This window comes from Stegodyphus dumicola, chromosome 8, assembly GCF_044657685.1.
Source record: "Stegodyphus dumicola isolate Sdum_Otavi_A_Nest chromosome 8, ASM4465768v1".
NCBI lineage: Eukaryota > Metazoa > Arthropoda > Arachnida > Araneae > Eresidae > Stegodyphus > Stegodyphus dumicola.
This window is the reverse complement of record NC_140775.1, coordinates 125,058,879-125,086,183: the sequence shown is the minus strand read 5'-3', so window position 1 is coordinate 125,086,183 and position 27,305 is coordinate 125,058,879. Positions and strand designations below refer to the sequence as shown.

The following is a 27,305-nucleotide window of genomic DNA, read 5'->3' as shown; positions in this document are numbered from 1 at the left end:
GACTAGTGCAGAATAACGCGAAAGGACGTTTTACGAATGCAAATTGAGAGACATTTTGTATGTTCCACTATACATTTTTCATTGTATTTATTAAAGTTGTTATATTGTAGAGTCATTAGGTTTTTTTTTAAGCAGGAGACGTGAAAAATGCTCATTGCCCTCGCCGGGATTTACAGTGAGACAGAAAAATTAATATCTCGTATTTTGTGTAATTTTTATTTCGTTTTATTTCTTGACATTTATATTAATGCGTCAAATTTACATAAGATATGCAATCATAAAGCATTGCAAGGGGCTGAAAATAATAATACCTTGAATCAAATAAATTAAAAATTATTATGTATGTTATTTACATGAAATTTAATATTGCAAGAAACAGGGAAGCCTTGCAATAAAAAATTGTAGCAGTACAATAAAGCTGCAGTCTTAACACAATGATTAATTTGCGTTCTAGTCTCGGCGAACGGTCCGGCTGTTCGAGTGTCTCCACAGTTTTCTGAATGGGCAAAGTAAATTCGAATCGGTTCTTTTTAAAAATTTCTCTACGAAGGCACCATTTCCGTAGGCAGACAGCTCTGGTATACGTTGAATGCCCTTGCCTAAATAAAACAAGCAAACAACCATAACAGAGGGATTAAAGTTTGCATTTTAGTTATAAATATTATATTTCTTGACTTTAAGGAACTACAAGTTTAGAACTTTAAAAGATAATTCGCGAATACTGTTTAGTTGAATTTTGAATAAGTTCGATATTGACCCGTTGGATGTGGATGATATTTTAAAGGAAGTCAATGATGATTAAGGAGTCTGCTAGAAGTCGATAGCTTAACATGTACGGACAGTTAATCGGCATAATGCAGATCCCATTGATCATAAAAAGTTGTATTGTAAATAATGTAAAACTGAATATAGCAAACAATTCATCTTTTAGAGCTGAAAACTAATAAAATTAAACTGTTGATATAAAGTTATACCACATAACAAGGAAGAATTGATAAAAAATTTCTAATGAAAAATGTATAAAAATTGTTTAATACTTTTTCAAATATATACTTTTTTAATCAAAAAAAAATGTAATATAATGAAGAAAATGCGGGAACACAAGAAAATATAACCAAAAAATATACGAAGAACGCAAAACTCCATTACAAAACATATTGTTATATACAAAAATAATTCGCAAAATTTAAAAGATTTTCCGCCTTCGCTTCCAAGACGTTGAAAATTTGAATGTGCTTGCATGGGTCATACAGATATTGAATTGCGATACATATATTCCTTATATATATCTTATATATATTCCTTATATATATCGCAATTCAATATCTGTATGACCCATGCAATATGACACAAGAAAAGTTGATTGCAGTTAGAGAGAGTTCAAGCAACAGTCTTATTCAAAACACATAGCTAGCTAAGTTTTGGAATTTAAGAAACAACAGAGAGAAATATTTCAAAATAAAATTTGTTATCGAACAATTTTATCCACTTTTCTCTTTTCTTACCTAGTAGTAGTAGAAGTAGCCTTTAGTCAAATTAATAAATCTTGTTAGTCAATCTTTAGTTAAATTAATAAATCAAATTAATAAATAACCTGTTTCTTGTTTTTACAAATAAAAGCAAGAAACAGGCTTAGTATTTTTGAACAATGTGATTTAAGAACCGAGTTGAGAAATCTTATGTCAAATAGTGAACAGCATTCCATCAATACATCACATTAATTAAAACCGAACTTTTGTTCAATTATAATATGTAATTTTGTTTCTGAAGATTTGTTTATATTTTTAAAACTAAAAATAGTAATAATACAAAAAATAAAAAAATACAAATCTAAATAAATCATTTTTACTTCTTTGAAGTATTTGTGATCGGGAAAAATTTCGGGTATCATATTTCAAAGAAAATATCCATTTTGACGAATCCTTTAACGATTTTTTTTTTTTGCTCGACACCTGTATATTCAGACAGAATAAAGGACTCTTTTTACCAAAACGGGTTGTAAAATTGATTTAAAATGGATTTAGGAGGGATATTTTGTGACATCTGTACGTACGTATGTATGTACGCATTGCGCATAGCTCAAAAAAACTCAAACACGATTAGCCGTAGAACATTTTGTATATGGGACTACTATAAAATCTAGTTGTGTAGTTCCTTTTTCTGTTTCAATCGTCCGCCCCAAACGTATATACAGTAGGCTCCCGATTATCCGCGCCTGCCGCACGAAGTATTTTTTCCCCAAGCGTAAAGCAAAGAAAATAAAAATGTTCACAAAATTGAGCGAAACGTTAAATTTGCTAAGATCGTGCTTATTTATGGCAAAAATATCCCAGGCCTTCTCGGAACCTTCCCCTCTGATGAGTAAGTGATTTCTTACTCACCCTTGCAGCGCCAGTACTTCCTACATACATGTAGGAGGTACTGGCAGTGCCCGCTCCACCGCTTTCTCTCGTCTTAATCTTACTGACACGTCCACTTCCTCCCACTCGCCATTGTTAGTTTAAGCCTGATAGCGTTTGCGAACTGGTAGGAGTTAATTTCTTATCATTTATTGTGTTCAGTGCTTGTGCTTTTTGGTTTTGTGTTTTTCGTTACCGATTTAAAATGCCAGGAAAACGAAAGAAGGTTGTGTTGACGATTGAGCAAAAACTAGAATTAATTTCCAAAGTAGCAAACGACGCTACAAGGCAGCAGATGAAACTGGATTACGAAATCGCGGAAACAACAGTGCATGACATTCTAAAGCAAAACGACAAACTTGTGAACTTTGCATCAATGTCGGACATTGCTTCCGGAATGAAAACACGAAAAACTATGAAGGGTTCTACCTTTGATGAGATAGACACGGCATTGACAGAGTGGTTAGCTCAAGTTCGAAAAGAGGGTACTCCTGTAAATGGTCCTATCATTGCGGTGAAGGCAAAAACCTTTTTTGAGTTGTTAGGCCTGAAAGGAAATTTTGATGCGTTCTTCTGGCTTGTTGACTCGTTTTAAGCAGCGACATGGAATTCGAGAAATTGGACTTCATGGAGGAGAAACTTAGTGGTGACCAACAAGCAGCCGACGATTTCCACCATGAATTTGAAGAATTTGTTTTAAAAGAAGAGCTATTTTTTGAACAAATGTACAATGCCGACGAATCGGGACTTTTGTGGAAATGTCTTCCCACTCGCACTTTAGCATTTGAAAGTGAAAGTAAAGCGGCGGGTCATAAAAGCAGCAAGGAAAGGATCACTATCATGTCTTGCAGTAACGCTACCAGTGGACATAAACTTGGACTTGTTGTCATTGGAAAGTAAAAAAAACCGAGATCTTTCAAAGGCACAAGGATAAAATTTGCTCGTTGATTACTTTAACCAAAAAAAAAAAAAAAAAAAAAAAGGATGGATGAACCGAAACATTTTTCAAGAATGGTTCGAAACAATATTTGTTCTTCAAGTGCATAAACATCTTAAATCGAACAACCTGCCTGAAAAAGCTGTGCTATTGATCGACAACGCACCTTCTCACCCAGCAAAAAGCGTTCTAAAGTCTTCTGATGGACAAATTTTTGCAAAGTTTCTCTTCCCAAACGTTTCTGCGCTAATCCAACCCATGGACCAAAGAGTCATTGCAACAATGAAGAGAACATACCGAACTAAGCTGGTAATGACCAAAATTGAGGAAGGTTATGATCTGAAAGAGTTTTGGAAACACTACACAATCTTGGACAAAATCTACGATATTGCATCTGCATGGGACTCAGTTAAACCGTCAACCCTCATAAATCATGGAGAAAACTCATGCCTAATGTTGAAGCCAATAACAACCTAACCCCTTTCAGTTGTGAAGAAGAGAATGAAGATGTAGATACGTCTCCACGGCAACTCTTGCCGATATGGTGAAAACAGTTCCGGGTGGTGAGAACGTCGATACTGGAAACATTAACGAGTGGTTGGAGTGTGACGTCGACGAACCTGGCTTCGAACGCTTGCAGATGACGAAATTGCGAAGAAAGCAAGGGGAGAGACCGAGAATGAAGGAGAGTGAAGTGAAGCCGAAGAAGAGCCCATTGTGCAGATGCGGAAGACTCACGAAGCGGCTTTTGCAACAAGTCGACGGACTGCTGAGCTATTTGGAAGAAGAAAACGACGCGGAGTTAGCCGAGAAACTTATGCTACGAAAAATGCAATCTCGGATCAAGAGAAAATGCTGCCAAAGCAAGAAGCAAACACAAATGGCTGATTTCTTAAAAAAGGTGTAGTTTTACAGTTATGCTTTTTTAATTACATAATACATTACAGTATTAAAACAGTACATATTTATTAATTTTTCTGTGTATCCTTGACGCCTCTCGTAAGTACAAAAAACTTTTCTGTTTTCATTAACAAAATGCATTTTAGGTTAGTTTTGAGTGATATACTAAAATATTAAGCGTTAGTTAAAACATTTTCTGCTTTTTTATAACGTTTTATTGTACATAAAACAATTTTTCAAAGTTGGAATGACTGTTTTCTCTTTTGCTATACGCGTTTTTAGCTTTTTCTCGGATTATCCGCGATTTTTGTTATCCGCCGCGACCGCGCCACCTAATTCCGCGAATAATCGGGAGTTTACTGTATATATATATATATATCCACCCTCTTATCTTCTGCGTCAACTTCACTTTGCTCAGTAGGAACAGAGTTAACTTAAAATTTATGTGCACAGAAAATTTTGCTTTTCTGACCATTGGTCGAATTGCTTGTTTTTTCTTAGAAACTATCATTTTAACTACAAAAAAAATTGATTTTAACTGTATCTGGTATTTTAGGATTTACAGATCTTAATGAAGACATTTATGCATTTTTGCTCTGCCGCGAAGTGAGAACTGAATTGATTTGAATGATTCGAGGAAATAAGTTTAAATGAAGTGCAACAAAAAATGTATATAATTTAATAGGCCATACAAGGAAGTTATGTGGCGTCCACATCAGGTTTTTTTCAAAGCTTTTGCACATATTCTTAATCTGTTATCTTGAAGTTATTTATGGGCAATTGTTTCTTTTATAATTATGGGAAAAGGTTGGGAATCCCTGGAACTGACGATGGAAAAAATGTGTAGAAACATCTGAAAAACATTTTTCTCCTTGCTCACAGAAAAAAAAATTAAGAACATCATCTTTTTTTTTTTTTTTTTTTTTTTTTTTTTTTTTAGGGGAACGCTGAAAACTGTAATTCGTTTAAAAAAATCACATTTTTTATGGATATGGAAGTAATATTTTCAAAAATATTTAAGGCAACATATTTTCTATTTCTATTTATTTTCTGTAACTCGTACCCTGATTCCGTTGGTTGTATTCAACACTGGAAATAAAATTTGGACTAAAGTCATGCATTTTCAAAACGAAAACACTGAACCTCCTTGTAACAAATATTTCATTATTTACATATCGAATCTACACATATTTGACAATCCTCTTATCTGTAAATAATTTTAGAAAACTTCTTCATAAATAACTACATATTTTATTAGAAAAAGGAACTCACATTTTCACACATGTAACTGTTTCGTTTGGCCACCAGCTTCCCAAGTGAACACTGGTAGTTCAACCCGAGTGCTAGTTTCGACGAATGGGCTGAATGCATGGAAGTTTTCGTAGTTCTGCGCATGTTTAATCTAAACTCAAGCCAGGGTCCTTTAAAAGGCCTCCAGGGAGGCATCCGTTCTCTTTTAAGCTTAAAGACAGCCCTTTACTATAATCTACGTAATCCAGTTCCTATTACATTTCAGTTACTGGTTAATGGTTAGATTCAATGTGACAAATAAAAATTTGCATGTAGTGAAAAGAGTAAATTTTTGGAAGAAACAAGAAATTTAAAATTTTGCTATTAAATCCTACAGATCAATACTTTCGTTTGTGATAAGTTTGCTTTTCGGTGTGTTTCGTTTCAAGTACTTTTGAAAACTTGAATATTCGAGATTTTTTATTGTTTCAATTCTAATTAATGTACCGTTAAACAATTAACTCAAAAATTTAGTTTCGTTGTCTATTTCAAAATACTCAATCCACGTTAACTGACTCAAATCCACGTTGTGTTGCCACCGAAATATCCATACAATCCGCTCGCTTGATGAGTCTAACTACCAGTGATCAGTCTAACTACCCTCGGCCTCTGGTAAGCCTCTGGTGGTTTTTTGACGCTGAGTAAAAAATTTCAGTAAAGAAGAATTGCGGATATAACATTCAGGGTATCGCGATTTCCAACAGCAACTTGGATTAAGCTGCTTTGGAATTTAAACACGGGGTCTTTTTGGGAGCAACAAAAACCCACTTCTCTTGTTTTCATGAGATGAAAAGAACAACATTATGAAAAAATACAGGATACTTTCAGAGCTCTTATTCCATGTCTTGTGATCCTAGACTATAATCAGGATTTGTTTGTGAGCTTGCGGCGTTCTTAGGTGATATACTATTTCAATATGTCATCTAGCGAAATCTGCCGAAATTTTTAAGTAATCAGGACGGTATGCGCTTTCTCGAAAATTCTCAAATTTAACTCTCAAATTATACTCTAGACGTAGTTAGGCTATTACTAATAGGCATGAATATTTCTAGTGACTCATACTATAAAATGTAAATGCCAGTTGAGCTAGTCCAGCTAGTCTACCAGTTGAGCTATTTATAGCGATTAATGTTGAATTATGAGCTTTTAATTGAAATTTTAACTTTTATCCTAGTAGTGTCTGTCAAATTATGTTGAAATAATAGATTACAAAATTCAAGAGTTTTAATTATACCCTTTATTTACGGAATTTCATTTATTTAAGGGTTCGGAGCCCAGAAAATGTTAGGATTCGTCCAGTTAAAAGCGAAACACCTGTTGTTAAAAATATAGCATTGATTTCCTAAACTTCAAAACATATTTCAATAAATAACTCTCTAGCTTTGAAAAGTAACTAGATATAAAGTTAGCAGTGGAAAATTTTAAAAGCCATAAAACCATAAAAGTTACAATTTCAGAAATCAAATCATTATTTGAATATATTTATCATGAAAAATATATTTAATTTTGCTTCTTATCTGTGTTTGTATTCTTTATTATACTATTTATATATCCCATTTGTACGCGTGTAGGCATACAGTTAAGATAGGAATTTACTCTTCATTAAAGATATTTAAAAAATGTTACTAATAAAAATATCATATTTTATATTTCACTTTAAAATCAAATAAAAGCTTCTTAACTGGAAATTGCATAAAAGTAAATTGCCAAAAGCAAAAGTAGTCTTTATGGAATATTTCTACAAAAGCTTAAATACATTCGGACTCTCTAAACAACTCTGTAATGGTAGCATCCAACCAAAACCAATAACAAGAGCAACCATCGATAAAAGATACACACATATGAAAGCAACATAATAAGCCAGACATTACAATAGGCTTCATCATATTCTTCTTTGCCATCTTTTTAATTAGATAATTGCGCCGCTGGTGTGTAGTAATATCAGACGAAAGGAAGTTCTTCCAAGAATAATAATAAAGCCACAAGGTTACATTCACACTTCAAGGGTATTGGCTATGCAAACAGGCAACAACGAATCCAGCCGCTATAAAGTACAAAGAATAACACTTTCACTAGAAACAAAGAAATCTTCAGCTTCAAAGAACTGAGAGAGTGAAAGCTTTCTTTCCGCTTTGGAGTTCCTTTTCTTCGAATAATAATGGTTACGCGTGTAGGCATAATGTCAAGATAGGAAGCATCTTGTAATAAGAGGTTAGAGAAGACCTCATAAAGAAATTTCTTTCAGTCTAAAGACAGGTAAACAAACTATAATCCGTGTCCAAGCAAGCAGTTCTCTTGTGGAGATTTTCTTTAAGTGGACGTTGACATAAGAGGGAGGGTTGCAGAGTACATACAAACCTTGAAACCACCAATTAGGGCTGATTCAGAACATGATGTAATGTATTGTGAAGATTTCTCTTCCGCTGGTTCGCTAACCTTTAGTTACTAGCGTAATGTTTTCCCTCGATGATTAAGCTAACAGAAGTATTGATTCAGCAATTAAGTTTTTAAAACAACTTCCAAATGCCATGTATACAAAGCTCCCTAATGGGTTTAAAGACTGGTGAAACTTTATTTTTAAAATATGTAAGACCGCTCATGACCTTCTCAACTGGAATATGCCCTTTTAATGATCCTTTTAAAGACCTGTATTTATTTGTTTGCAGGCTGTTTTCAACTTCTCTTGCCTCTAGGAAATTAAGAAAAGGCGAAATTAGTAATGGGCACGGAAATGTATTACCACGCGGAAAGGTTTTCAGTTTTGACCGTCGAATATAGCTAGAGAAACCATACATCGGTAAAAATTAAAATTATAAAATCTTTTCTAACTATTTAAGTATTAAAAATATGAACAGGATGCTTCAGTAACTTCCAAATGTAAAAAGAATTTACAATACTAATTAAGCATTTTTATATTTACTCTGATAGTTTTCTTCTCCTCTTAATATCAGAGATGGACATTTTATTTAAATCATTTACTATAAGTAGCCATTCGAGAAAAACACTTTTTGTTACTTATGAACTCAAATAAGCTTTTAGATTAAAAATTCAAAAACAATTCAAGAAAGATTCAATGACTTCAAGAAATTCAAGTTCGATTTGGGAACCGGGTTATTTCATTTTAGTTCTGAAAAAAATGCGTTTTTTGAAAATTGTGTTCTTTACGTATGCAAATACAGTAGGCGTGGCTTAATGTGATCATGTTTGTCCAAGGCTATTTTGACAACATTAACGAATAATAGCAATAAAAGTTGAGAAAAAATATCTTTCAAAGAATAGAACTTAATTAATTCAACAGAAATATAATTAAACACATATAAATACTTACTTTTATAACATGTAAACTAGAAAAAGTCGTAATCAGTGTATTTTGCAAGCGTTATGGAGAAGTGAATTTATAAACTGTTCCTAATGTTTCGAAAAATTATTTGATCGACGCTGTAACCCCCTAATGTTAACATTCGGAGGGTGTCTCCTTGTATCAGCATTGATAGGAATTCACCGGTTTCATCTTTATTTCCTTCGGAATATTCATCCCATATGTGCTTTATGTTGTTTCAGAAACTGACTGGCAGATTTCTTTTTCTTTCTAAAGAAAAGTGTCTGATTGCCCTTTAACTTAAAAGAGTTATTCAAAATCTGCGCTAAACGAAACTTTAAATGTTACGTTTTTACATGATTTTAAATGGTCGACTGAAATGAAAATCGAACAGTTTAATGACTGAATCTCTTACTTGGCGGCATACATATTCTCGTAAGATATAACAAAATACTACAGCTTAGAATACTTTCTGCACCTACGAAGTATAAATACTGAGTCACGAGCACTACCTTAATTTTTCTGACTTCTGCCATGCAAAAATACTCTGCGCCGCTTATGCTTCCCTGCCTGAAATGACGTCGCATCATTTTACCTGTGCATATAAGGAATTATCGTAATTGCTATGATTAAAGAGTATATTGTCTACAAGGAACTATTCTAGTGTGCTTGCAATTCTGCAAATAAAGATGTTAATTGGCTAAATCTAATTTGGTATCAACTGCTTCTTCTCACCGTGCCACTCAGCCATCGCGACTGTGCTTCGAAATTATGACATGTATAGAAACTATGTTCAATATAATATAGAATATATTTTCTAGGTACAAAAATATAGATGATGCATAGAAACTACAGGATATATGATACATTTTGTCAGAAAAAAAACTAATGAATAAAATTATTTTATTACAAACATTCCTAAAACTTCCTAAAACATACTTGTCACAGTTCTTACTTTTTATATATAAAAGGATTCTGTTCATATTGAACGAACTCTTTTGTAGAAGGTAAAGTAATTGTTTTCTGTCTTGACCATCCGTTATTTCGTTTCCTTATATATCACAATGTGAAGGAACACATAGTAATATAATTTTTAATACTTTCCATGAAAGATATACAAATTGATATATAATTTTTAACAACCTGGAATACAAACGTTTATATGAACTGACAGCCTGTATAGCAAATATACTGGCCTACAATACTAGCGCATTTTCAAAATTTCCATGTTTTACAAATCATTGTTATTTTTCTGATAGTCCCCATATCTTCATTATATGGAGCAGTGTACACTCTACGTATCAAGTAATCGATAAGCTCGGAAACGCTGCAGGTTCGTCATTAACTTGATATGAAAATCAAAATACAATAATTGAAACATATTATTATTCAACTTCAAATACCTTCTATAGTGGAGTCGCAAAAATTCCTATGAACCATTAACAAAGTTCGTAAAATCGAGAAGTTCGAAATGGAAATGCAGTTTTGCGCAATTTTTGCTTACTTAGCGATTTCAGACAGTTCACTCATTTTTTTAACCTTTTTTACCTTTGAACTGCAATAAATTCACAGAAATCTCATAGAACTAATCATTTTTGAAAAGAAAATAGATTCACTTGTTACAAAGCTTTTGATATTTTCAAAATTTGTTGTCAGCAGCGATTACACATGCGAATTCCTGTGTGCTTTTTGCATCAACATGAAATTTCCCAAACGAACATTTAGAAAATTTTATCATTCAACCATATGAAGAAAAATAAAAGAGAGAGAGAATGTCTAATTTTAGTTCTTAAATCTGATCAGGAACCAGCAATATTTCTATAAACAACTGAGACCACTGCAGTAATTTGATAAACGACCGTTTCGTAATTTGAAGGTCTGAAAAATGTGAACTATACTGCTCATAGTTTGAATTTACTCTGCACCATTTGATAATATTTTTTCTATTTCATGCAAGACCACCTCTATTCTCTATACAATCAGCAATATATGTATTAGCTGAAATAAATATAAGTCCAAGCTCTTTCAACTTTTAACTTTCTCTTGGATTCCGTTGTCGTAAGATTTTAATCCTATACTCTGCTCTAAGTTACTCGTTTTTTTAATAATTATTTTAAATAACTTTTCTCACACAGGCCCAAAGTGTTTTGCTGAGTTATTTCTTCCAAAAGTATATATTTTATTAGAAACAAAAGAACTTAATTGAGGGTCTTGAAAACAAATCCAGTTTGATCTTTGCGATATTTAATGTGATCTAGACATTTAAGCCAAATAACCGAATGACAAGACATTTTAAAAGACTGTTTTTGTAACGTCGGTAAAACATAGCTTACAAAAATTTATGCAGTACTGATGCAAGATTGGAACGAAAATTCTAATATTATGAGTTGCATAATTTTATTTTTATTTGGAGTAAATTTCATCAGGAAAAATGTTCAATACCTTTCCACAGACAAGCACAGGTACAGAACACAGGCAACGAATTCCTTCCTTGGTTATTACCTTTCAAGTAAAATCATCCGATCTCCAAGACACCGGGAGTAGCCCCTACGGGCTCAAGCGCGCGTAGCCTCCGCGGTCTTCCGGGCTTTCTATATTGCACTGGACGAAAGAAAACGCTCATTCAATAAAAAGTACTATGTCAGCTTTGCAACCGGGCACCACTTCGGTCGCAACGATTATACTCGATGTAGTGTTCCATCCGCTAAGTTAGTCGTCCAGCAGAGGGCAGAATGGAGCTAATCTCCCAAGGAAAGCATCATATCTAACCATGTTGCGATTCCACAGCCTAAGGGCAGATAATGCAGTACAATATGGTCCCTGCCGAGCCTGAACCATCCCCCGAAAAACAGAAGTTCTAGTCCTGTGAAGACTTATTATATTCCTCCGTTGCCGAGACTGCCTAAGTACAGATCCCAGCCAGTAGCTTCACCGGTTTTGAGGCGTCGACCCTCCGGGGAAGGAACAAATACAGGTACAAGTGAGCGGGAAATTATAATTTCACCATTTGCCGTACAGGTAGGGTCCCATGGCACTAACTGTGATTCTCGGCCCCAATTTTGATGCAGAGCACACCGGGAGGTGATCCGAGGGTCCGCTCACCTACCATTCGCCATAAATTTAACAGACAGATAGTTAACTTTATAGAGAAAAACCAGATAAATAAACAAAACAAAAATAAAAATCTGAAAGGTTTCAGATTTTAAATTACGTCAAAAAGGGCCTTTTTGTTAACATTATGTGTGTTGCCTTTATTTATTGAATATCATGTTCTTCGCATTTAAACAATAAAATCCAGTTCAAGAGCAATATCACAAAATAATTTTTAATTGAGGATATCTTTGGAATTTCCGATACACAGTCTCCCGCGCTGGACATAAAAATGTTTTTTTTTCTGTACAATGTTGCCGTTGCTCGCTTTGAAATCCTTGAGTTTATTAATCAAAAATTCGCTAAAGTTTTACAAAATATGAAATCGATAATAAAACTTCCAAATTTCAAATTTGGGCTTCCAGATGCCCATATTAGCAGTAGGGTTATGTCATTCAAAATTGGATGGCTCTAGGTACTGTTGTTTTATCACAATGCGAGAAACATACATACATTTATGCACATTCTTCATTATTTAATTTCTTTAAATATAACACAGCGCGATAATATTTGGTGGCAACAATTTGAAAAGTGAACCGACATTTATAGTGAATCAACGCAGAATGCCAAAACGAAATGAATAGCTCTTCTGGGCTAACTCCCTTTGGATTAAAAACCCTTTAAATATCCTAATTCATGCATGCTTTTACGCCTTGTCTCATATCAAATATATCATCACTCTTTGTTAATTAAAAGTGTTGACTGAAACTGGCAAATTTTATCGAAAGTTCAAATGTAATTCACTGGAAAGCTAAGGAAATGTAACTCACTGGAGAATTCTCTGGGATAATTTTAACAAAAAATTTGTGCAGTTCTTCAACGGCTATATAGCATAACAAAGTACTTTTAGGGAACATGATTGCACCAGACATTGTTTATTGTACACACAAGAGCTATGAAATTATTTTCCAGATGAAGTAAAATTATTAATTTCCACTTCTGGCAATAGAAACAGTTCTCTACTGTACTTTCTCAACGACACTTACATAGAATTTATGTTAAGGAACTCATTCAGATTTGCAACATGCCTAGAATTAAAACAACAAATGTTTTCTCCTAAATAAGAGAAATATCTGTCAGTACCAAAATCATAAAATGGAAAGATTTTAAGTTATGAAATAATTTATGTCAGTATTTATCTGAAAATGGCTGTAAAGCTGGCAAAATGATATTTTTAAAAAAAATGTAGTTTTCCTGTACGCAACATTGCAATCAGGTAAAAGATATTTCAATAAAATTAAATTATCACCATAACTTAGATTGAGTAGTTATTAATCTTTTATATTTCCTTATCTCCTGGAAATGTGTCTGTAACTCTTGTAAAGGTAAACAACAATGTAGATAAAACAAAACGGGGATTCACATTAAATTTTATGTCCATACATTTAAAGACACATTAACTCATTTTGATTAGAAAAGCAGATGTTCGAAAAGGGGAAGTAGGGACGGGAAAATAAATTTGATAAACGTGTGCAGACATGAACTAGAACGCCGCGCTTCATGACTCATATGCTGAAATTAATCAGCTGTAATATTGCTAAATTAGTGGCTTTTTAACTAGATCCTTTTGGCCTTCCTTTCTCAAGGCAGGCACAAAAACATTTCGCCACATATCCTTAGCTGATTTTTGCTGGTTCAGATTTCATTGAGATGCATGCCATTAACAGTCCCTATTTATATATTGAGAAGCACAAGTTGGAAGACCAAAGCGATGACGGCGCTTTTCTACATATCACCAGAAAAGTGGCTTTCCTACTGTGGAAACAATGTCAAATAACAGTAACATTGCAAGAAGATGACCTCACCGAAGTCCTGAATTGGTTTTAAGTGCTCAGTGCCAGAAAAGAAGTAAGACGAATACTTTGAATTCGCCCCTGCCTCTGGAGCAAAGTTATAAGATGTTTTCTAAGGCAGAGCTGTAAGTGCCCGACAATGAGCAATGTTTGTTTCCTTTCACTCAGTCGCAACATGACACCAATATAGATAGAACAAACGTCTTTTGTGGCTTCTTAAATTCATTCCTGAAGAGCAATTAGCTGTTTTATTCTCTAGTGAGAAGAGATATTGTGTGCAAATTGTTTTCGAACTTATTTTTATTTAAAAATCTAGAGCAGCATGCTATTATCTTTCAGTTATAAGATACAACAAATTCTAAGATTAAATAAGCATTTCAGTGCGAAAGCTTCTTCAAGTACTTTACGCAACATGTGTGAATGCTTTAGGAGTGGTATCTGGAAAGCGTCAATCCCTTTCCAAGAACTTTGTAGAGATCATTAGACATTTTATTTTGGAGCAGGCATGGTGAAAAAATGTGCAATGCTATTGCCAGAAAACGAAATCCGGACATTCCGACTGCCACCCAGATGCGCTTTCCAGCTACACCACGAAGGCATGCGGTAAGGAGGGAAAACATTTACACCTTCATGAACTAAAATTCGTTCTAAAAAAATAGTGAGATTTCTTTTCCCGAACATTTCTCTAACACGCCTCAGTGGCAAGAAAGTTGGCTATTAAAAGCGTACGTCTTCTGGGATTCATAGAGAAACTCAAAAAGAGGAGCTGATAAGCGTCTTCTTTCTGAGACATCTTCTGCGTCATATGTTGGATGTAGAAGGATTAGATTTGTTTTCCAGAAGACTGAATATCGGGAGAAGGCAAATATTTTGTTCTCTTTATTAGTGTTATTATAAATTATTTGTATAACTATCTTATGACATATATGCAATTTTATTTGAATTATTTTTGACATGACATATATGCAATCTTATTTGAATTTTATTTGAATTTTTAACATCAGATATAATTACGAATATTGTGTGAAATTCGATTGCAATGTCAGGTGGATCTCATGGCAAGAATGTCTCAATCCAACTTCCTTTTATGTAAACAGTATTTGAAACTATAATCATTTTCAAAAACAATAAAGGTAAGTTAAAGATCCTTTCTACGGAAATGGTAATGATAATGCATTGGATTTCCTTCTATAGAATGAGTAGGCGTTTCATGTTATGGTTGACCAATAGTGGACATAATCATTAATTATTAAAATTAGGGAAGGTCTCTGCGACCTTCTAACAGCAATATCATTTGTTATCGGAACGTGACTTGGAAGATATTCCATTATGAGCTTCATTTTCCGATGGACTTATTCGATCCCAAACACCGAGGTTAACGTAAACAGTTTTCAGAACTAATGGCGAAATCTTGATTTCAAATTCGGCAACTATTATTGCTGATATATTAGAAAGAAAATCTTTCGTATTTACATATATGAATGAAGGACATGTTGTTAAAAGATCAAAATTAATAAGACCTCTTTCTAATTTTATTTTCGGATTGGACTCTCCGCACTAATGTAATATTTTCGTGGCTACCGCATTATACTGTAATCTGTGTTAGCAATGAATGGTGCAAAATCTTAAGTAACAGATTTGAGAGAGAATATTTTACATACTTTTATTATAATTTAAATTCTACTTTTGCAAAACACATAAATAGCACATATGAAAAAGTTCACTTTCAGATTATAATAAAATACAAACATATTTTTATTTCGAATGGCGAACAACTAAGAGATAAAAAAGTTATTTTTTAAATAGAACATTTAATAATAAAAAGTTTTGTATAATTTTTTAGAAATATTTAACGAAGGAAAATATTAGGCAACCTTTGAGAAATCAGGATAGCGTTGGTAGTGTTTATGCAATGCGCATTTCTACAAATAGGCCCAGTAAAATAAATATTAAGTTGAGGAATAAAATGCATTTTAAATATATCTAACTGTATGTTTTGTTTTTTATGGGTTCTTTTCAAAATGGACTTTTGATCAATATTTTCAGTAGGGATGTTATGAATGAAAAATTCAAAATTAATACAATAAATTCAGACGTAGGAGAGTCCTGACAACAGTAAATGTGTTGTCATTTTAAATTATTCATATACAAGATGTAATTGTTTGAGTTTTAACTTTTAAGCAGAAATTATGAGAAATGGCTGTAAGTTTTTTTAAAGCAGAAGTAGTGCGTCCCATCTCTGAAGACACTAGTTTGAAGTTCCAGCTAAACCATTCTCTATACACATAAATTATATAAAGAATAAAAATCAAAATACAAAATAATTTAACTTTTTGCATTTATTTGGGGTACCTTCAAATGTTTCAGCCTCATAAGATCAGATTCACAGTTGATTCTGATATGCGCCTTAACTAAAAGCCCACAGTTTGTAAAGAAATTTTACTTTTACTAGGATAGATAAAAAGTGAATTATTTCTATAAACACAGCTCTTCACGCTTGACAACTTAAGGCACTTTGTTTTTAATTGGGATCTATGGCTTAGGTTCAGAAATGAAAAGCGCAGATGCCTGAATAGAGGGCAACCAGAAATAGTAATTAAATAATACTAATATGCAATACGTGAAATAATAATAACAATAATAAATTTAAAAATTCAATAATAACTCAAATTGAAATTTAAATTTTGCAATAAAATCCTTCAGTTCCTCTGTTTAGTCCTCAAAAGTAAAGGTGGAACTATCGTGTTCGAAGTATTAAATATTTAAATCTAAAAATAATTGAAAAATGCTTTTATAATTTAAAAAAAGTTATTCATTTATAATTATTAATAAAAAATTACCAATTTACATCTTTTTTTTTCTACAGACTGTCTAGACGATGAATTCGACGTCTCAAACGCCTTAATTATAGCAAACAAACGACACTACAGCCATTGGAATTTTAATTAAAGATCTCGTCGTGGAATGGCGACAGCTTATACTTTTCAGAATGCGATTTTGTGCGAATGCGAACTTCTTCCCAGTATGAAAAATGAAATCTGATTTCGGGCTTTGAATTTAAAAATTAAATTTTATTAGATAAAAATATTTTAAAGAAAAAGGTATAAGTTAATTAAAAAAGTATTATATGATACAGATATTTTTACTTTTTAGATTTCATTCCTTTCAGCACAACATGCAGTACCCATTTCTTATATAAACATTTTTAATCGCATTATAAACGAATGAATCTAGCATCAGTTTTTGCACAGATTAAGTAATTAAACTGTTGAGTATACAGCCATCGGAAGAGCCTGTATTAGGATTTTCTTAGAAGTAATTTCTGAATTTCGGTTTGATTTCGAGATTTTACTAAGATTCAAGAAATTATTGCATTTTGCTTTAAAATAATTTTCAGTAACTTAAATAATGGCTTATCTTGGAATTATAGGTAAAATCCTAGCATACGGTAATGGCTTGGTGCGATTTTTAAAATTGTCGCCAACACCAAAATTGTTGACTTGTTTACAGCGAATCATGAATACCACGTTTATTGCTCATCATAATGTCGCCAAAAGTGGTCAAATCCCGTATGTACAGTATACTAGGATTAAACTGAATTATATTATTTAGTACTCCCTTATAAAGTTGAAACTTATCCGTTAAATCTCATTTCTGATATCGCGTGAGTAATTTCTAATGATGTATATCCTATACTTTTTATTTTTAAACTGCGAAAGCCTTGCAGGAATAAAAGATCATATTTCCTCTCATATTTCAGTATTTTAGATCCTATATTTTAAAAACTTACCATTTCATATGACAGCTTGAAATAACATCTACCAGATTACATTATACCTTTTCGTATTTCCGTAAATAATTAAAATCGTTTGTGCATTCTGCGTTGATCTTTATAATGGTATAACTTCACATAGGTTTTTTTATAAATACCTTAAATCACCTTTGAAAGGTTTCCAAACCAAGCCAGAAATATATTTTAAAATCATTCTAAATAAAATTTTAATTTATGTTTTAAATGAAATACAAAAGATTTAAAGAAAGTTGGAAGTAATATTTCATCAAAAATCTGAAATTTAGGAAGTTTTTTCTACCGGAAAAAAAACAACCTGAAAAAAAAAAATGCAGATATCTTTGGCTTATATTTTGGTAAAAGTAATAAGATTAAATTTGTAATGTTGATATCTTGATCAATAGATATTCATTACCAAAATAAAATTTGTTCTGACTTGGCTATTTTAGTTACGCAGAAGAAGAGTGATTCACAGAATTACCATAATCGAGATATTGTGTTAACAAACCCATTCCCACTTGTAATGTATTCTAGATTTTCTTTTGAAATTTCTTTTATTTAAAGGACGCGAAAATTTTCATATGGAAATGGCGAATGATAACTGCGTTCTGATTCAGTCTATCTTCTTTACTATGAAATTCCTACTACATGAACTTACCATGAAAACATAAAATGAAAGAGAAAATTATAAAGTCCATTTTATGTAAATAGATAATTATATATTTACATCCTGTATCAAACAATAATGATGAATGGCATTCAATGGTTAAAGGAAATAAAATTTTGATGTTTATTGAATAACGAAGAAAAATATTTTATCCCCGAAAACTGTGAACAATGAATTTTCGGCCATGAGAACAGCGCTATAGACTCCTAATCACCAAAATCAAAATTTCCAAGAGGGAATGAAAGTTTGAACAAAGAGGCATTTAATTTTTGCGAAGATTTAGGTGAGTACATCACCCTAATACCCTACAAGCAGGTTTCAATGCAGTAAAAGATCTTCATTTTTTTTTTTTTTTTTTTTTTTTTTTTTTTTTACTTCCAGTTCTGGAAACACTATGTATAGTGTTGTTAAAAGGTTTTCTAGCCTCCTCAGAGAGAAATCATGGATGTTTATTTTGTAAAAAGACAAAATTTTAGCTTTTCCAAGAATAGGCACACCTACAATAGAAATTTTGCGCGTGTTCTGGTAAAGACAATTTTTTTCCAAGGCCTAGAATGATCATAACTCCAAATAATTTCAGAATTCCAAAATGAGCAATAAAAGCATAATTTACCTGTCCTACTTGGTGCAGTGGATGAAGCAACGCTTACTATTTTTCTGGGTGAAATGGCATCTTTAGTTGGCGTGGAAGCTTCCTAAACAATAATTACAAAAACAATTTAATATTATGGATAAAAAAATAATCTAAAACATATTGCATGTAACGTGAAACTAATGTAATATAAGCATTTTAAAATCATTTTTCCACTTTAAAAAGTACATTATCCAGTGATGAGTTATGAAAGTTTTACAAGTTTTAACTTCGTATCATAAAAACAAAATATAAACTTCTAATTAAATGCTTTACTTTTTACAAAACAAAAAAGTACGATTTACTGTACAGAAAGAATAAAACAAACATTTGTTGTAATTCATGTTTATGTTGAACGTTAGAACCATTCAATGTCACATTCATTAAAGAACTGTTTAGAACATGTCCTGTAAATTTCTTGTTTACTCTAAAATTAGACACAAAAAACATGCTGTTCCTTAACTTTGAGGCCCGCGTATATTCCGAAGAGTCACTTTTGTAGAGACCTTTCCAAGAGAAATTCGCACATGTTTACTAACGCATGATGAAACCTGTCAAGATCTCATAAAGCCAGGACTCTCACATGATAGAAATAGACTCCAGAATCCATACAATGCCAGTGTTTCGGGACATTAACCAATCAGTCAATGGTTGGCTATTTATTTAAAAAATTAAATACTTGTTTTGATTTTTATTAAATATTTTTAAAGCTATTTTAATAGGCCAAAAGCTCATAGTACATACCAAAATATATAAAATATACAATAACAGAAAACAAAGGAATGTGGTTATGGGAAAAAAAACAGAAATGTTTCCGCTGCACAGGACTGCATAGAAATAAAAAACATTTTAAACATATTTAGAGTTTTTTTCTATTATTTTTTGTTGGTAAATGAGTAAAATTTATGTTCGCATCCTGGCTTAGAAAATTTCTACGTAACTATGTAAACAGCGCAATATATTTTTAATCAGTAGAGATATCTGCGCATTTTGGCCAGTTTATTGCAACTCCAAAGCTGTTCGCAGTTTTCTGTGTCATTTACTTACATGAAACGAGAAAGCTGAAAGTCGACTTTTCGATCATATCCTTGCAGGAAACACTGACCTTACGCTGTATCAAGTAAAGTGAAAACTAAATAAAGAAAAAGAGTGGGTTTAAGTTAGTGTCTGAGATGCAGTTATGCGCTTATGACTAAAAGAACGATTTTACAATTATTTTATAAATTTTGGAAGTGAATTCATAAGAATTTCAAGAAGAAAAATTTAGGGAAATAATACAAAACATTTGTTTTCTCAAACTAGCAAAATCTTAGTGTATCAGACGATTCTTCTGCTGTACCAAGTTCGTAAGACTTCAGGAAGTTATCAAAACAATATGACTCTAGATAATAAGTTCAAACTGCAATTATTAGAAAAATCGTCATAGTTATAGTCATATTATAGCTATAAAGAAGACTATGACTCTACGGGCATAAATATATATTAAAGTCATATTAAAGTCATAAATAACAATATAAATCTGCGGAAACGATAACAAATCAGAATTGCAATTGCTACATAATTTGACATCTATAGTTATATTATAGTTATAAATTACAATATGACTCTCCGGACAAGATAACAAGTCAAAACTGCAACTGCTAAAAAACATTCGTCATAATTATAGTCATAAATAACAATACGACTTTACGGAAAAGATAATAACAACTTAAAACTTCACTTGTTAGAAAATTCGCTATAGATTCGTCCTTACTATTCTTCAATTCTTACACTATGCATGTACTCATGGGCTGTCTTTTGTCTCAGCTTTCAGCCATCACATTGTCTGACCAATGTAGCGCAAGCAAAAGGGGTGATAATGGTATTTTGTCACAACCAAGAGTAAATCGTATTCTTTTTTAAAACCAGTGGAAAGTGCACTTAAGCTAGCAAACATTATCCAGCATATATTTTTAGAAAAGTTTACAAAATAGAAAGTCTTATTTATGCTTTCACAGACCGGCACATTTTATAATATACAAATCTAGAAATGCAACATGACAATTTTCATAAATAATACAGAAATTAAAATGTTATATTAACTGCAGTTTCTCTGAAATAGATACCGGCATTATCTATCTAGCAAAAGTGCAACCACTGAGATGTTTTAGTTACAGTATAAATCATGCAAATTTTTATGCGGCATTTTTTTAGTAATTTACTATTGAATGAAATAAAATTTTCATTCGAATAATAATTTCAGTTATCATGGTAATTCATTATGTTTTAACAATAATAACATTTGGTCATCTGACAGAAATTTGATTTCTACAGTGTACTAAAACTTTTCCAGTGCACAATGCCGTTTCATTATACAGAAAACGCAATAAACCATTGTGCAGCTGAGTATTCCATACATCGTATAAACGTATAGTATTACCACAATATGTAACAAATATGTTTGTTAATAAGCCCTTTTGTATTCCTTCGAAAGTGCGTGCGACTTATATCTCGGGTAGCATCAAGTGAAAAATATTGCATTGCTCCAATGTCAAATCGCATTATTTAGTTAGACAAACTTTAAACCTAAATTTTAAAATGATTTACATTAAAACATTGACTTGCCTGTAACATAATCTTACATATATATAAGCTTGATATTAAAGACTTTAATAAGATAAATAATTTGAATGCTACAGTTTAACACAAAATTGGGTAAATATTTTTGCTTTCAGCTAAAGATTTAAGAGATAACTGAACTGATAAACTATCTTAATTATCATACTTTTAAATATTAGGTTCAGAATGTAAAGTGTGCAGTAGCTATTTAAATCAAACAGGCATTTTAGAGGAGGGTAATAAAATATTCTGGGATTCAGATGAATGCTATGTATAATTATAATGTCAAAAATATAATCTTAAGATTATTTTTACAAAATTTTTTCGAACACAAAAAATATCTATGGTTTCCATTACTAAGGAGATTATTTATTTGCTAATATGGAACTGGTGTTAAAGAATAATATAACTTGTTAATAGTTCTTCTATGTTGCTTCTTTTGCTACGGTAAACTAAACACTTGCATTAAGAAATAAAAGTACTCTTAGTTTCTATTTAATAAATAATTTTATAATAATTTATCAATATATATGAGACGCGATATATATAGAAAAACTTCTTTTGATAACTTGGAAGCGTTTCGCTAAATTTTAATATTGGTATGTTTTTACAACAATGTTTAATCGCCGTACACCAGAACAAATTATTTCTGCAGAGCCACTCAAAAGCAACGATTTTAAATAACATTTAACCCATCACTGCAGCCGCTAAATATTAGTGACCATAATCGTGCCTTATTCACTATCTTTATGACTTTTAGCTTATAAATTATGACTTTATCTTTTAGTCTTTATCTTTAACTGATTTTTATATCTAGTCTCGAAAACGATAAGTATACAGTGTAACATATTTGAAGCAACAATGATAAATATATAACACACAAATGAATAATTAAAACAAAAAGATGAAACACAAATGAATAATAAAGGAAACAAAAATAAATTACATTAACCTTTTTTTCAGTTAGGAGAAATTTTGTTAGAAAATATATTTTAATATTACAGAACAAAAGGAAGACAAATTGAGTGGCAATATTCCATGCCAAAATGGTTCTTTATTACTCTTTTAAGAAGAAAATTACTTCGCCGTCATTGGTAGATAACATCTTATGACAGAATGAACACATTTAAAGAAAAAAATTACTACCCCACAGGCAAATGAGCGATTGGTCATTCCTCTCAAAAGTTTGCGCGTGGATTCCCACAGATTTCGTAATTCATCAAGATGGCGGAAATACCCGTGATGCATGTGCTATAATTCAGGGTCACTAAACTAAAACCTCTTTTGCCTTCTTCCATTCATGTTTCAGATTCGTGAAAGGACTTAAATAGTCTTATCTTAATTTTAATGGCTATTTGCTGTCTGAATTATAATCGAATTATTATTGTCCTTATTACGGAACTAATCTCTTTAAAGAAAGGAAATTCAAGGAGATAGAGGAGACCATGTGTGATTACTTTTGTCCAAATGTTTTAATAATACACCCGCTTAAATTTTATTCTCTGATTTTATTTATTAATTTTTATTATTTCACAATTTAATTTGCGTGCAAGTTTTCCATATTTTGCCTATCCATCACTCATACCATGTATGCAATAAAAAAGCAAATGTCGGCATTTTAATTTGCCTACCGCTTTGTAAAAAGCGGAGTATATATTATAGGATATTTGCTATATGATTTTGAGCAGTGTTTTTAGAAAGTTTTCCAAACTATCGATATTTATCGTAAATCGGTAAACATTATCAGATCAAAAGAAAATATAGCTTAGCAATTTAAAATACAAATTTGAATTATTAAATAAGGATTACTTGATACATTGAAAAAAAAAACATAACACTTAGATTCTTCTTAAATTTTTCTGTAATATTTTGCGCTGTCCTTCTCCCTAAATAAACAGATATCTGTTTTAGCTTAAAAAAACATCCCAGAATTGCGGAGAATCGGTTTCGTGCAACCCTCAGCAACAGCGGCTCATCTAGGAAAGGAATTTCCTCGTTATTCTCTTTAGAAAAGTTTCAGCAAAATTCTGTATTCCCGCAGAAATTTTACCGCAGTGTCTTCTATTGCTGCCGTATTCCAGGAGCTCATATTTTAGAATCAAGTTGAAGGGGGGAAAATATCTCGATTTGCTTAAAACAATCGTTGGAACTTGGAATACAACAAAAAAGAACGCATATGAAAAGGCCAGCATTTACTTAACTGAAGGACTTTGCGGCCAGAGTTTGGTACTTTCTGAAAATTTGGTGACTTCTACTAAGTGTAGTTGCGTTGACATGTAAGTATCCATTAAAATTAATTACGGTGAAATTTTTTGTGGTGACCATATTTCTAAGGCGACACCCCTCTAAAAATAACTAGTATTTTTCAGAGCGTAAACAAATACTTGTACTCGATATTACCTATCTAAAGCAGTCACTTTGAAGGATGATCAAAATCATCTGAAATGTGGAGAGGGGAATCTCAGCGTGGCTTCGCGTTATATCTGTGCATTTTAACACACATAAAGTTAACTGTTTTATTTATTATATTGTAAGGTATTTCTCTCGCCTTCTTAGCATGCCTTCGTGGTTTAGTGGTTCTGCACATTGGGCGGGTATTCCAGAGGTCCGTGGTTCGATTTACGGCGAAGGCGTTTGCATATTTTTCATCTTTCCTGCTTCCGAAAAAATCCTAATATCTCAACAGTGGCGCCCGAACTAAAAGGGTTGTGAATGATGACTCTCTGCACCCAGGATTTGGCGATTGAGCCCCCTAAAAATCCCAGTCGCCCTTTAAAAAGCGAAGTATATAAGGTACTTCTCCCGCTTTCCTAGCGTGCCTTCGTGGTGTAGTGGTTCTGCACGCTGAGCCGGTATTCCAGAGGTTCGTGGTTCGATTCCCGGCGAAGGCGTTGCTAGTTTTTCATCTCTCCGGCCTCAAAATAACCTAATGTCTCTACCATATCATAAAATATTTTATCACTTTTTATCATGGCTTATAAGCTGACTTAAAATCAACAAAAACAGAGGAAAACTATTCTTTTGTCCCTAACATACTTAACTGACTTGCTTAATAATGCCCCATGTTGACTAGTGGATATGAACCTTCTATAGGCGGCTTGTTCTTCCTCAAAAATCTTATTTGTTTCTAGATAAAAATTTAATCTTCTTAAAATTATTATTTCCATGGTCTAATACAAAGCGCTAGTTAAGGAAATTGGTCTATAATTTGGTACAAGACTTGGGTCTTTATCCTTTTTGTTGATTGGAATAATCGTAGATTTGCACCATTGAAAAGGAAGAGTTCCTGAAGTTTAGATAATATCAACAGGAATCAAAATAGTTTCATAGGCTCTAAGACCTAAGTGCATAAGAAATTCAGTGAAAATACTGTCCTCGCCGCCTGGGGACAATGGTAGTTTTAGGTAATTCAGTGCTATCTTTAGTTCGTTTAAGTTTATAAGGGCATTAAATGTTCTCCTATCTGCACATGACAGGCTTCTCTTGATCTTAAGTTTCTAGATTATTTTCGTAGAATGATTTCTTGCGCAGAAAGAGAACTTGATATAAATCCTAAATATTTATTACCTTTACAAGGTATTCCTCCTACTTTCCTAGCGTCCTTCGTGGTGTAGTGGTTCTGCACGCTGAGCCGGTATTCCAGAGGTCCGTGGTTCGAATCCCGGCGAAGGAGGTTGCATATTTTTCGTCTTTTCTGATTCCAATTAACCTAATGACTCTACAGTGGCGCCCGAACTAAAAGGGTTGTGTAAGATGATTCTCCACACCCAGGATTTGGCGACTAGGTCCCCTAAAACCCTAGTCGCCCTTTAAAAAGGGGAGTACATAAGGTATTTCTCCCACTTTCTTAACGTCCTACGTGGTGTAGTGGTTCTGCACGCTGGGCCGGTATTCCAGAGGTCCGTGGTTCGATTCCCGGCGAAGGAGGTTCCATATTTTTCACCTTTTCCGATTCCAATTAACCTAATGACTCTACATCTTTATTATAAGAAAACAATTTATAAGTTTGGGAATTAATGAATATTTTCAATGAATTAAATAAATACAGCGAATTGATCAAAAACTGTTTAAAACGACAGATGAAAAATTAACAACAAAGCGGTGAAAAAATCCATAACATCTATATTCACCAGGTACCACCCCTAACTACTTAAGTTCATAAAGTTTAGCTTAAAAGTTTTGCCTTAAGGGATTTATATATATACACAAACAAGAAATGAGATCATGTGCCATAACAAGTGCTATCTTACACTGTTTATTACAAAACAAGACAGGACAACGCTAGAAAAGGTCCCCGCCGCGGTATGAACCATATGATGATTTGTTTTGACTATATGAATAATCCCTTTTCGCGCATAATACATTGTAACATGCACTTAAGTTTTCAGTATACATTATAGCATATATAGCATAATCGTATTAATAAAATATACTACTACTGATTAGCACTTATTTTACATTACAAGTATTTAAGCTTGGTGCATACATTTTGTAGCATTTTCTTATCAATATTCACTACAATAGCGCTGATGCTTTTCTTCATCTCTACTAATGTTGCTAGCATTGGGGTACAAAAATACAACTTTTTATGCACCCCAAATGACGAGATCATATGGCGTTAGATTAGGAGACGTGGGGAGTTATGCTACTAAATTGAACTTATTACTGTTTGGCTACATACGAAAAGTGCTCAAATTTAGTCCTCAACTTTATTCTAATGATAGTCGATATTGAATGTGGATTAAGATCAAACATCGTTTAAATACATATAAAGGATATTATCCAAACAATAGTCAAGTTAAATCCATGTCTTATGCAAATGGCAAACACGTTCAGCTCATATCTTTTGCACCACGACTTTCCATGTCTTCAGAACTTAAGCCGTATTACTTCTTTCGTTCATGATACGTTAAAGACTATATTTTTTAACACATCTCTTCTCCCAGCGGTACTTTCAATGCTCAAGGAATGCATAGGTGCTGCTGTACCGATTCCTGATAGGGTAGTGCAACAAGCTGGGTTTATTTATCGTTTGGCTGTACTATGTTATACCCAAGCAACATTTGTAATTTATGAGCAAAACTTGCAGAGTTTCTAGTTCTTTTCATTCATGAAGTATAAACTATAATATATTATAAAGTATGTGCAATCATTTTAAATGAAATGAGTAGTCAATTATTAATTTCAAAATACAATTATAGTATTTTGAAATGAGTAATCAATTATAATAATCGTGCAGTTTTGAAAATCGTAGATAGCACAGATTTGGGCGGGCAAACGATAAATAATTTCCTTAATGCAGCTTGAATAATAGTCAAAGCGTGGAAACGAATCACATCATATTATTTCCCTACAGTATATTTTAGTTATATGAAGACTGGTAAAGCAACTTTATCAATCAAGCCGGAAAGACCTGCAGTGCAGCCGAGTCCAAAATCTGGACTCAAAGTATTGTGAACAACTGAGTGATCGAAAAATATCAAAGAAGAAAAGAAAAAATGAATTTCATGAAAAAGAGAAAAATGAAACTAAAGTAAGAGCTTGAAAAAAGAGCCTTCTGCATTAAAGCGACCAGAATTTCCTAAAATCAGTCTGGGACAAAAAGAAAAAAAAAAAGCAATTTTCGCAAATGAAAGGAAGGGCGGAGAGACTGGTTTTTGGGAAACTTTGCAATAACAACCAAATGAGTTTGATCTTGTGTGAAGATGGTCATTACAGAGAATATGACTATCAGCTAGACACAACATTTTAAGTTTATTTCTCAGAAATACTAGTCATTTTTAGGAGAGATGATTACAAGAAATTTCATGACATTATCTGTCCAAATTCTT

General features: G+C 32.6%; 1 protein-coding gene across 2 annotated transcripts in view; it reads right to left on the bottom strand.

Moving 5' to 3' along the window:
* Positions 1-27,305, bottom strand: part of LOC118185169 (cubilin-like) — a 120,185-nt gene that overhangs the window by 74,303 nt on the left and 18,577 nt on the right. For both annotated transcript variants that reach the window (XM_035354979.2, XM_035354978.2), the window contains exon 2: positions 18,859-18,940. In XM_035354979.2, coding sequence (XP_035210870.2) covers positions 18,859-18,940 — 82 coding nt within the window. The remainder of the gene's footprint in view (positions 1-18,858; positions 18,941-27,305) is intronic.